Source organism: Trichogramma pretiosum, unplaced genomic scaffold (assembly GCF_000599845.2).
Source record: "Trichogramma pretiosum strain Unisexual culture from Peru unplaced genomic scaffold, Tpre_2.0 scaffold93, whole genome shotgun sequence".
Classification (NCBI taxonomy): domain Eukaryota; kingdom Metazoa; phylum Arthropoda; class Insecta; order Hymenoptera; family Trichogrammatidae; genus Trichogramma; species Trichogramma pretiosum.
Window position 1 is genome coordinate 454,558 of NW_019640795.1, and position 12,697 is coordinate 467,254.

Genomic DNA, 12,697 nt, shown 5'->3' on the forward strand with positions numbered 1-12,697 from the left:
GTTGCCAAAAGAAGTAAATCGATCCGATTTATGCTCGAACTCGTTCATATCTGAGCTCAACAATATTGGGGCTGTTTTTCTTTCTCTCTATCTCTTAGACTGTTAGCTCGATAAAATTATGCGTTATCGACTGCAATGCGGTATCGGATCGCGTCTTACGCAGGACATATCTGCTCCATTTGTGTCAATAAGATTCGCCAAACTTTAAACGTAACCCATCTACTGCGGCTGCTAGCTCGATGCCAATGGCGTCATCGATTGACCGTTTTGCCATTGCCATGCTTCGATATATCTCGTAGATGTGGGTTTTTATCGCAATGCGCTTGCAACTATCGTGCCGCATACTCTCGTGACCTACTCTGCGTTCGCAGTCGAAAAACTTTTTTATAGCAGTTTTATACTTTATAATTTTCAAAGCCTTACAAATTTGTTCATGTGCGTTGTGTGTGTGTGTTTTTTGTTACAGGCGCAGCGGCAGCTTCGAAAGCCTACGTCGATGCATTAACGAAGATCGGCAGACAGGCCCAACTGGGTACTTGGGGAGGCTCCCAAGATGTTGGTACGTACACCGCCACTCAGTGTAATTTATTTTCAGATAGCTCCCCGCTCTTTTTTTCTTTATCGAATCACCCGCGACCCACCTCGCGAAATAAAGCAACGAGCGAGCGCGACGAGCGAGTGAGAAATTTTCAATCTCTTTATAAAGTAGCGGGTGTATAATAATATCCGGGCGTGCTCGACAGAGCAAAATGAGTTTTGCGCGGGTGGGCGATGTGTCTACGTGTCAGCGTTTGGCGACGCTGGTGGCTGTGCCTCGCGTTCGTTCGTCGTCGTCGTCGTCGTCGTCGCTGTCAGATAAGGAGGCAAAGAGAACGACTGCAGTCGTGCAGGCTGCGACAACGATGTAGTGTAGGAAGCCTTCCCAAAGCCAATATAAGCGACACGAGCCAGTCGCGTGTTCGAGCTGCTCGACGACGACGACGACGACTCTTTGCAGTTTGCGCGAGTGAGAGTGTATAGCTACGTGCGAGCTCGTGTGTGCCATATAACCGTAGTTGTGCACACGCAGCCGAGCTAAGATGTGCTAACGAGATGAGGTATTGGATTCGGGTCGGCGACCTCCATGTGGATCTCACGCGTGTATATATAGCTCTCATATACAGACACCTACGTGTTATAGGGCACACATGTATGTGTACGTAATCGCGATGGGGGAAGCCCTTGACGATTGTAAGCTTGCAGCACGAGAGAGAGAGAGAGAGAGAGAAATGAGAGTGAATTTTCCTAGACCAAAACGTGTCACTATCGCGTGCGTACTTGCCTTTCTTTCTGCTGCCTACTTGTGCGATTACCCTGGCACGTCTCAGCTAGAATGTAGAATTTGAGAGTAGGTTTTCCCCGAGTGCGGCTTGTGCGACGATGTGATCGATATATATTACGTATCGTCGTGCACGCTTCGCTCTGAAAAATTTACCAAGTTTTTCTCTACGAGAAATAATTGAATCGCAGTCGGGGGATTTTTCAATATACATCTGTTGGAAGCTTGTTTCAATTATATTTGCGATTGAATATATTTTTGTTTTTCGACGTTCGAACGAAACGCGCTCGCATTAGAATTGGCGATGGGAAGATTTCATCAAGAAAATTGATGGCAAAGTAAAGATCGCGAGTTGACGAAAAAAAGTCATTCCCTTCCCTAACTACAGTCAGCGAGTCCGAAGGGTATATAGCGCGTACGCTACTGCCTCTTTTACTCGAGCTTTTTTCTCTCCTCGCTCTCTGCGGGCGCATCAAGGCGCGCTTCATGACGAGGTTTGCAGTCAACAGCCCGCAAGACCTCAAAGCCTGCTGGACGGCTATCCCTTCTCGGGTACGCGCTCGCTTCTGCACCACCACTATACACCACTGCTTGATGTCTACCTTGGTACCTCTCAAAGCCTGCGAGTCTTGCAAAGTTACATGTATACCTGCGGCGACGTTCGCGAAATGGGATGAAGTTCGAAAAAGTCGGAAGTCGGCGCGTCGAGAAATTTAAACTCAATTACAAAATAAGATTCGCTGCTCGAGACGCCGTCGACGCGGTGCCTCGCGCCTTTTTGGCCTTGATAATAATAAAGGCTATAGACAGAGAGAAGAAAAACGATCCGCTTTAATTTCCGGCGTAAAATTTTCCACATCGTGCGCCACGCGCAAAGATTAATGCGGCTTGGCTTCTTTCAAAGTGGCAAAGCTAGAGTGGCTGGTTGACTGGATAATTCTGCTTTCTTTGGTCGAAATAACACACAGAAATATCTCGGGCTGCAGGAGCTTAGCAAGCGACTCGAGTGGTATCGATGTATATCTATTTACGCCAATCTTGTCGTTTCATCAATTGAAAAGGTTTCTTTCAATAGTTTTAATCTTTAGCCTAAGCTTGTATTATTCGATAGATATTTACAATCGTATAATCTGTTTTCATTCGCTGCTTTGATATGATTATGCGCAATTATATTGCCGTGTTACCACATCAACGGCACAGAGAGCGGATATTTAATCCGTCTGAGCCACTCGTCGTCGATATTAAAACGTATTCGCGAGCACGTATACGCAGTGTCGTTATCGTTGTTATCGCTGCAGAGAGTCTTCCCTCTCGCGCGTGCACTGGCGTTTACGCATGTGTTTGCAGCCAAAGGGGCGCGCTGTATACTCGCCGGCTACGCCATTTCCATATTTCGTAATGTATGAAAATTTATTTTTTCCAATGTTGCGAGGGCTGCGTACGAGCGGGGTCACCAACCCCACGCACTTTTCGATCGTATATCGATACGCTCACGGTTATTTGCTTTTTCGTCAAACATTTTGTCTCTTTTTATTGCGCGCTTCAACTCGCAAAATTAAGATAACTATTACTTATTTACCGCGCGAGAGATAGATTTCAATTATTGTAATGGTGCATGGCAAATAACTAATCGATTTCTACCGCAGAGTTTCTGTGTGCATAACTATTGTTCCGGAGTATCTAATCGATGCACCGAGTAGCTCGCTTGCGCACTCGATACCGTAAATATCGTTACGTTACACAGCAATTAATTCCAGTAACCAAACTGTCAAAGCCTAAACTCGCTACTGGTAAACTGCTTCCGCCTGCGAGCGTGCAGTGCATTTCCTCGTGCCCCAAGTGTGTACCGAGAGCGAAGGAGAGTTTACTTTGATCAGGCAAGTTTTTTCATCAAATTTTTTTGTCGGCAGCTCTCTCTCACTTCTCTCTCGATCGAGCAGATTGTGTGTGGGTTCGTTTTTTAGCCTTTGACATGAAATTCGGTTATTCATTCAATGGAGTGAAAAATTGCCGCGGCTTTTTTCTGCATTACGAGCTTGAGAGAGCATTCAAGTATGCACAAAAAATTTCTTCACAACCATTGTGCGAGGACGCAATAATTTGTATCTTGGCGATGAACTGAGTCCGCGCATCGTACGCCTCTAAGCGCAAAATAACCTGAATTTTTTCATCTTTAATTAATAAAAATCAAAACACGAGGATTGAGAGTTACAAGAATATCCGATTACATTGAGATTTATAATAATTGCAGCCAACAGTCGATGCCGCAGTACATGAAATGCATTCGCTATTTGCAGTAGTTAAAATCGCTGTACGGTCGGACATTTTACTGATCGAATCGCTGCAACGTATACTCAGCGCAACGTGTACTTCTGCGAGTGGCATCGTATCGCGTATCATGTGACAAAAGCTATATTGCCTGTATCTCGCGCTGCTGACTCGGTAGCTTATCGATAATATCAGAATTTTCATTCGTCGAGGCACTTTTCACCCATCATGATCTTAAAAAACCATTTAGAAAATTCCGCCTCATACGTCAAGGTGTACGTGGTTCGGGCGACGACGATCTATCGTCCTTTTATGCGCTTTCGGGAGATGCAGAATATGGCTCGGAAAAAAATGACTCGGCTCTTCATCACGATGATACCGTCTCTGCGCAGTCGCGCGTTTAATCTCAATATTCGTCGTAGAGGTAGGTACGCGCGCGCGCGCGGCAATGGGAAGGAAAATATACGCCAAGGTACTTGAAGCGCAATTTAGGATTCGGGCTCGCTATGGCAATTAAATAATTGCTATGATATTCCTAGCCTCGAGCTGTCTTTATCTCTAGACATTATCCGAGTGGCTAGTAGTAGTGCTGCAAAATTAGCCCGAATGGCCCAATTGGACTCTCTTGGATAGAAAATGGACCCCCCGCCCTTACACGGCGAGGCGTATAATTGCTTCTGCCTTTAGGGTAATGAAAAAAGAAAAGCAGCAGAACGGCAACGGCCTCGCTCGGCGAAGGAACTCGGACGAATTAAAAAGATGTGTATATGCCTTTGTTTCCTCTTTTGAGAAGACGACGGTGCAGGCTGGCTATGGGTGCGAGGGTGTTGCAGTCGAGAGCAGTATAGTCGGTAGATTGCGCAGCTCGCCCGTTATCTTCGACAGTGCGAACTGAGCAGCTCGGCAATTGCCACTTGAATGCCTCGGGGAGAGAGAAAGAGAGAGAGAAGGACGCCTCTACACTCTAAGACGCTTATCGAATTCTTCAAAGTTTTATCAACTCCCTTGTACGTGTATAATGTACCTCATTCACAGAGCACAAAAGTATATGAAAATTCGTGCTTTTTCCAAAGACCTAATGAAATTAGAGTCGGCGCTTGTGTAGAGTATATAAGGGAGCCGAGACATTATACGCGCGCACGCAATATAATTCATTTAAATGGCCATTATCAAGGATATTTTAAATTTAATTGCGCGGATGGAAAAGGTACGCGAACGCGATGGGCGTATTAATACGCAGTATGTTAATACATTCGCCGTTTCAAGCTGCGCGAGTATCAAGTGAGCGCAAATGGTGAGAATACCCGTCATAAATTACTGATGCTATAGTTTCAGTTAAGAACGAGAAATATTAGACACACGCGCACACACACACAGTCACATTGGATCGCGTCGCGAAGTACGCTTTTCCTGAATTCGTTCCAGTGCAAATACATACGTATATAGGGTAGAAAATTCGGTAAAAGCTGTCATCGCACGTCGCCGCTGCTCCGTGCATTACCATAAAATCTAACATCGAGAGAAAATACGTATGAACGCTTGCATATACATACGCGCATAAGTACGTGACGTGAGTTTTCGTTGGATTATCCTTGCCATGGTGTGCGCTGGATATATCACGTGCGTGTGAGTGTGTGCATGTGTGTGGTCGGCGCGCTGGCCTCGCGCGCTCATTTTTTGAGAATATGCCTGGGATTTAGGCAAAGAGAAAAGAAAAGACTTGACTCTCTATTCTTTTTCCTCTCTTGGGGACACTTTTTCTTACGCTGGAAAGGGACAGTTTAGCATGCTCGAATAGATGAAGCCAACGGCCCGTGCGCCCGAGAGAGATGTTTGCGGCAGATAATGCAGAGTATTATGGCAGAATATGGATAAAAGGAAGATTTCGCTGCAGTCTTTTATCCGATTTTGGCGAATATGTGTATTTACATATTTTCTCTCGTGCCCTAAACGACGTCCGCGCTACAAGTTTCGGAATTGAAAAAGGGGGGAAAAAAAAATAATTAAACGAGTACGTTGTCGATGCGAAAAAAATCGATGTAAAAGCATGTGTACCGCACTTGCTATCGAAAAATTAAAAAAAATTTAAATTCAATCGAAAGTGGAGAGCCTTTGAAATCACGTTCATGTATGCATAGGAAAATCTCTACGTGCCCGGCTTAATGCAAAAAACTGCAACATTGCGTATACAGGTACGTCGTCGTAGCTCATATGATTGAAGCACCGTCGAATATTTAAAGCCACCAGAAAAGTGAACTGCAATAAACCGTAAAAATATTCAATTTTCTATTAATGCGATTATATTGGAAAAATGCATTTCTCAGTCAAGCACTTTGGTAAATTGCAAGCGGGAAATACATGCACAAATCCATACGCGACGGAAAACATCAATGTCGAAAACGTAGAAAATGAGATGCGTATGAACTTGCGAACGAAAAAAAAACTTATCGAGCAGATAACGTCGAAGCAATCATCGGATCACTCTCAAGGGACTTGAAACGCGCACCTTGAATGTACATTTAAATTTATAATTATTTGTCAGGGCTCTATTAATTTCTCATTTCGTTCGAGACATCAATGGGAAGGGGTGGGTAAAATTGCGATAAGCGCAGGCAAAAAATCGTAATATAAATTCAAGGATTAATTCTCAAACGCACGGGAAATAATAACACGAAATATCATTTTGAACGAATTCGTATCATAACGGACGAATAAAACAGAGGACTTGATGTCGCGTAGTGTTGTTGTTCGCGCAGTGGACATCATCTGCACCCATGCGGCTGCTGTGCAACTGAAACGCGCGTGAAAGCGAGCGTTCGTGTGACCGGATTGCGGTCGGCGTCCTTTATCTATTTCCGACCCTCCTCCCTCTGGCTGCTGCCTCTCTTTCACCTCTTTTATGTTGTACAGACCTCGGGCATTTAATTCGACTTAATGGACCTCGACAGATACGTGCCCAGGATAAGACGTTTATAACTCGCACATTGTGACAATTTTCAAATTAAATTTTACGACGGCAAATACTTTTTTTTCTCCCCTTTTATGATATCGCGCAGTGCACGGGGAAAAATTGTCGCCCTTGCTCCAACTCGCACACCTTGAATTTCTCTTCCTGCATAGTATGAAAAGCATAAAAGCGACAGAAAATTTGAAACACAATACGTTGCTTGTGTCAACTGTTACAACAGTTCGCAGATACATGTTTTCCAGCAAATAAATGTCTCCATTTTTTATGTTCATTGTATGTTTATTACATTTTCAATTGATCGCATTAAAATATAGAAAAAAAAAGAGAAAGATGCGATTGGCTCTTAGTGAGATGTTATACTATTCATACAGTCGCATTGGCACCACAAGCTCAGTACACAAAAGCATTCATTAGGGTGATTAACGGTTGTGAATCTGTGCTGAATACGAGCTGCAGTTCGAGTTCGAGCTCTCATATACAAAGTCAAATAATTTACCATAGTACATTTCGATCGGATTCGCCGATATGCGCGCACGGGTGCAACTTGATCAATTAACTATTCCGTGTGTTTTGCAGTCATATGACATGCAAAAGAGTATTAAAAAGAGTATCATTTTGAGTTTTCGTCGATTTTTAAGCTTGCAGTGCTCTTGAGTGACAGATTAAATACTTCCATCGTATTATTAAACTTTTTGTCTTGCGCTGATGTCTGCAGGCATTGACCGATGTAAAAAACAAACGGGGAAAAAGTACTATCGGACACTTGGCCCTAGTTTTACTACTGGCGACAAGTTTACCCGGGGATTATATACTTGATTGTGCTTCGCTGGTGGTTTTTTGATCAGCGAGGCGCGAGCCACTACAGGCAGCTAGCAGCTTTTCGTGCGTTGAATGTGTAATTTACGAGACTGCCACAGATATTTTACAGTCCCGTGAATTTATGGACTTTGGAACGCGAGTGGCGGCGGCGTCGGCGGCACGAGCCATTGTTCTTCGACTGCTTTAACACGATCATATACGATCGTAGCTGCTACCACTGCGTGCGTCTGCATAGAAAGCCATTTTACCTACTTTTTTTTGTTGTTGCTGGCGAATTCGCACGCACAGCTGTGTGTTAATGGCACGCAGTCAGTCAAGCAGCCTGTAACAGGCTTTGGCGCTTGTTACGTGCCCATCGTAGCTTTACACCGATTTTGTCACTACTGACAAAGATAAAGCACAGGCCAACTTTATTCTGCCTTTATTTATCAACTCGATCAATTACTTTTACAAGCTTGATTTTAAAGGTCAATCTATAAGAACGTAATAGCGCATAAAACTTTGGAAAAAGTTCAGATAATGTTATTACTCTCCTAATCTAGGTACTTTAGGTACTAGGTACTAGGACTCATCTGCAGTTTTTATGTTGATACAACATAACTATATTNAATTATTTATAAATAAATAATAAATTGTTTAAAACTTTTTACTGTATAATTTTATTACCATAAATATCATGATACTACTCCACTCGGCACATTTTTTTCTAATACTCGGTTACTTGAACTCTTTTAAAACATGTTGAAACAAGAGAATGAATATGCTTATAAGTGTATGTTTTTTAAATTTATAAAATTTATATTAAGATAAGGTATGATGAATAATAAGAGTTGAGATATTCTAAAAATAAATAAATTTTTATTTATCAATAATCTTCATAATAATTCTACAAAACTTTATAATTGTCTGAACAATACACTAAATATTCGTGATATGTACGATAAGGCAATTATTTCATTTAAGGAATATAATTCAGAAGTACTTCGATTAATTTTTTGTTTCAATATTTTTCTTTCATTCATCGAATTTTCCTGAGTCATTTAAATTATCATTGCAATTTGCTGCCGAGCCATTTGTAGATGCTGATAGTTCATCGAGGTTAACATTTAAAATAAATTGATCCCCTTCGACATCATCGTACATTTCTTGAAGCGCTTAAATATAAATAAAATTAACAAAGTAGCTTTGAGCATGAAACTTTTATAAATTTTAGAAAAACATGAAAATATTGCAAATTATTTGAAAATTGAATAAATTTATAATTTTCTCAAAATTTATAAACAAAGTTTAACTAAAAGAAGAAATTTGGAAATTGACAAGAAAATTTTTAAGCATCTATTAATTTTTTTATTTCAAATCTAAAAATAATCTATAATTTAAGAATTAACGTGCATGTTTGTAGCATAAAAGTTACTCACCCTTATAGGCATTAAACTGCAAGATAATATCATCAAGCAAGTGATTTTTATTCATTTTGTGCTGTACTATCACCTCACCAGCAATCATTAGAAGCTTATGATTTTTTAAATAACCTTTTACGTATAGCACTTTAATTGTAGGAGCACTGAGTTTTAATATTAAAAAACGAAATTTTCGAAACAACATATTACGCGTGGTTAACTGTAGCCAATGCCGATCAAATAACTTCGCGAATTTGCGTATTCCTGGCTCTAAACGCCGAGCCGATAAAAAGGCTCGCGCTATCACGTTTACGTAAAATGATTTTTTCTCTAGCTCCATTCTTTCTTTCCAACGATCTGCACGTCTTGAAGCTCAGAGAAAGACTAAATCGTAGACTTACATTTGACATTGGTACAAATGATAAATTTTGCTGCTGTGCTAAAAAGGCCAAATCATCAGAAAACTCTTTCTCTCCTTTTTACTGTGAGAGAATGTTTTTACAAACAAAATGCCGCGTTCAAACTTTTGTTTTACATACGTCGCATATTTCTTTACTTGTGCATGTATTTCTTTTCATAACTGTAAACATTGTCGTTAAAGTCACTAATAACTATTATACCTATGTAATTATTCAATAAATAATATGCACCGTCTATTTTGAGCGGATATTTTATCGGGACAATTAAATTTACTCACTATTCGAAGAAACCGATAATTTCAAAAGGAAACGTTTAAATTCGATAAGGCTATTCAAATTATAAAAGTATGTGGGCATTTAAATGAAATAAGTACATGAGCATTAACAGAGCATAATTTATGCTCTCGTAATGAGTTATGCTGTATCGTGTATCATCTTGCAATGTAAACACATGTCATCGACACCTTTCTTGCAATCCTTCACAACACATGCGATATTTACTTCTCCCTCGTGTCAAGACATCATGAGGAGTCACATGTCTCACTTCTCCTTCATATTTCTTCTACATAATAAAGGCAGGAGGGGGTCACATATTAATCTTGATGAGCTTACGGCATATTATCAGTTGCATTTTATCATTTCAACAGAGCAGAGTTTGTAGCTACAGTAAAAATGGTAGATACATGTTCTTTTCAAAAGTACAGTGAATTATTTTCAAGTGACGAAAAATATTTGTAAATTAAATCATGAATTTTTAAACAAATCTAAAATTGTAATAAACTATCTGTAAAAATTATTACGATTTGTGCTCAATTTATTTTGTACATACAGTGTAGTGTTATCTGTATTATCTGTGTCTCTTATAGTTTATTTAAAATTTTTTTCACTCTTCCCTTTCTTAAATTGCTTCAATATCTCATGAAAGTTAGCCAGTTGATTATAAAAAATTTTAATTTTTTTTCCGGGTGCTCTAACCATTTAACGAAAAAAACATATATGTAAAAAAGTATTTAGAATCGGTAAAAGTATACAGATGTTTTTTTTCAGAATTATTAATAGTTTTTGGTTCTCCATTATTTTGAAAAATAATACATAAATCTGTCTAAAAAATTCTGAAGAAATGCAGGTTCGAATTATTAATATAATTTTTAAGAATTTCTCGAATACATTTCGGATTTTTGAAAAAATCAATGATTCTCCAGAGAATCTAGAAAGATTACAATAAAAATTGTACAATCTAATTAATTATTAAGTGAAAAATTTGGATTATCTAGGGTTATTTGGAGTTTTGCTCAGCAATTTCAAAATTTTGTGTACGAAATTCTCTTAAATAGCCAAACTCTAATTAAAAATAAATTCGGAGATGCAAACGCGTTATTTTACTCAGATTTTGTAAATGCAATAATGTGAGTAGGCAAAAAAGTGGTGTGTAGAGTAATGAACATGTTAGCAAAAACATGATCCAGTGACGTGTGCAATTCCTATACAACATATTATATAACTGCAGTGCAATACAATGTAAAATAATACGTACCGTCTGGGGTCTCAGCAAAAATACCGCTGTGAATGATGTCATTTGTTTTGACTATCCATCTTGGTCTAATAACTGATCACGCAATAATCAATGAAACATTCAATTTTTTGCTGAATTTGAATTGTATAATACGTATGATGAAAAAATCCGGTCTTATTTGTAAGTTGGCAGTAGAGCACGTATCGCGACTTGCGCGCACGTGCGATAAAACGCTTTGAGAAGAAATTTTTCCGGACAAATCCGGCCACGTACATGTATCGAATAATCTCTGTCCCGCTCATCTGTGAACGAGCAAAACCAAATCTAGCTCGAATCCTTAGAAATTCATGCGCAGCCCGGCAGCGGCTTGTCTTGCTCTGATATCTCTCCCGACGACGACCATGTACAACATGTACAGTATCAGACAGTAAGAAGGGGGGCAAGAGACGCGAAAAGAAGAGCTCCTACGAGCTCGGCTTGCTTAGAAGAGAGGCGAGGCGAGGAGAGAAGAGAAGAGAAGGAGAGGAAGGAAGCCGGAAGGAAGGAAGGAAGTTGATTTCTGCCGAGTGTGCGTGCGCTCGCTCCCGCATGTACATTGCGCATGGGTTATACATTCTAAACCAAGTGCACACAGTGAAAAGCGCGCCCACCTCGCGTGGTAATCCTTAAACATACGCTTTCGGGATGTTATGTACGCGCCGTAACATTGCTGTATGGCCGAAAGCTCGAGAGCGAACGAGACTCGTAGAGAAAACTATTTTGCTGAGCTAATGTAAACTTTGATTGTTGACCAAGAGCAGAAAGAGAGAGAGGGAGAGAGGCGCAGCTACGCGATTCTTGCAACTAGAACAACCACAGTCCAATTAATAAGCTCTATATATTTTGTGATGCACGATGATGTAAATATTATGTAGCGCAGTGGTGTAGCAGCAGCACACCATGGTCAGAGACGCTATGTACAGGCTGCTTCTGCTGCTATTTGCGAAACGAGTTGGCGTGTACTTTTACTTTTTCATACTCTTTGGAGTAAATCATGCTAATCTTAAACACCCCTTTGTGCTCGGCACGAAGCCGCGCGCGGATATGTATAATGCAAGCTTTTGTTTGCTCGCCGCTTCTATATGAATGTGTGTGCGTTGCAGTAGACGCGCGCGCTTCAACGTATCCCAACGCGATCGTACAAGGGAAGAGGGATTTATCTTGCTTACCCCAGCAGCCGCAGCGGCAGCAGTTATAACCATCAAGTATGCTAGTGGGAGCACAAGTTTTGGGCAGTTTGATAAGGTTTGTTATGGATCGACCAGACAAACGATGACTTTGCCGAAGCCATATTGATTTTTGCAAAATGTAATAAATGTAACTCGTATACATAATATATTAAAGTTGTATTGTGCATCTTTATTAAATTACTTTTCTTCTCCTTGCCAAGTTGACGTTTTAATTGCGCGCAAAATTATAATCACGTTGAATCAATGTATAATTTATTTCATTTAAATATCATTAGATGTACCAAGGTGTCATTGCGATAATACGTGTTGCATTTAAGCAGTATTTACGGGTGCATAAAGGCTGCATAATGAAACAAGTACAATAACGAAGATATTTTAATCAGTTTTATAAAGTAATACAGAATAATTCAAACTTTGTGCGAAATGTCCTATTCAAAGTTTAATACACGTGTGCATTGTAGAGGTACTATAAGGCAAAACCACAGGAACTAACTAGCCACCAGGGATTGGCAAACTTCTATTGCGAGAAAGAGCGAAAGAGAGAAATAGAGAGATGAAGTCGGAGCTGCGCGGGGGGAGGAGAGGGTAATAGACAGTAGCAAAATAGTCATAAAAGCATTCTACAAACTATCCGACGAGAGAGAGAGAGGGTGTGCGCGTGTGTGCAATAGCAACAACGTACACCCAGCCTCGTTGCACTGCGCAATACTCGAAAACAGTTGAGCGTAGTACTCTTAATTGGACCAACTTGGGCGTTCCAAGT

The 12,697-nt window shown here is 40.4% G+C and overlaps 2 protein-coding genes across 2 annotated transcripts in view; one reads left to right on the top strand and one right to left on the bottom strand.

The window, feature by feature from the left end:
- The window catches only part of LOC106653300, an 86,500-nt gene that overhangs the window by 55,041 nt on the left and 18,762 nt on the right, over positions 1-12,697 (top strand). Inside the window, exon 4 of the mRNA XM_023457963.1 lies at positions 467-559. Within this exon, the coding sequence (XP_023313731.1) occupies positions 467-559 (93 nt within the window). The remainder of the gene's footprint in view (positions 1-466; positions 560-12,697) is intronic.
- LOC111693411 lies at positions 8,336-9,129 on the bottom strand. The gene is made up of 2 exons (XM_023457970.1): positions 8,792-9,129; positions 8,336-8,527 (listed from the first exon to the last, which is right to left on the bottom strand). The coding sequence occupies exons 1-2, from the start codon at positions 9,111-9,113 to the stop codon at positions 8,388-8,390; spliced, it is 462 nt and encodes a 153-aa protein (XP_023313738.1). The 5' UTR covers positions 9,114-9,129; the 3' UTR covers positions 8,336-8,387.

Excerpts from the sequence above, each read along its gene's own strand:
- LOC111693411 (XM_023457970.1), bottom strand. The coding sequence starts at position 9,113 with ATGGAGCTAGAGAAAAAATCATTTTACGTAAACGTGATAGCGCGAGCC. Across the intron at positions 8,528-8,791 it reads GCAGTTTAATGCCTATAAGG|CGCTTCAAGAAATGTACGAT; the intron begins GTGAGTAACTTT and ends TTTATATTTAAG.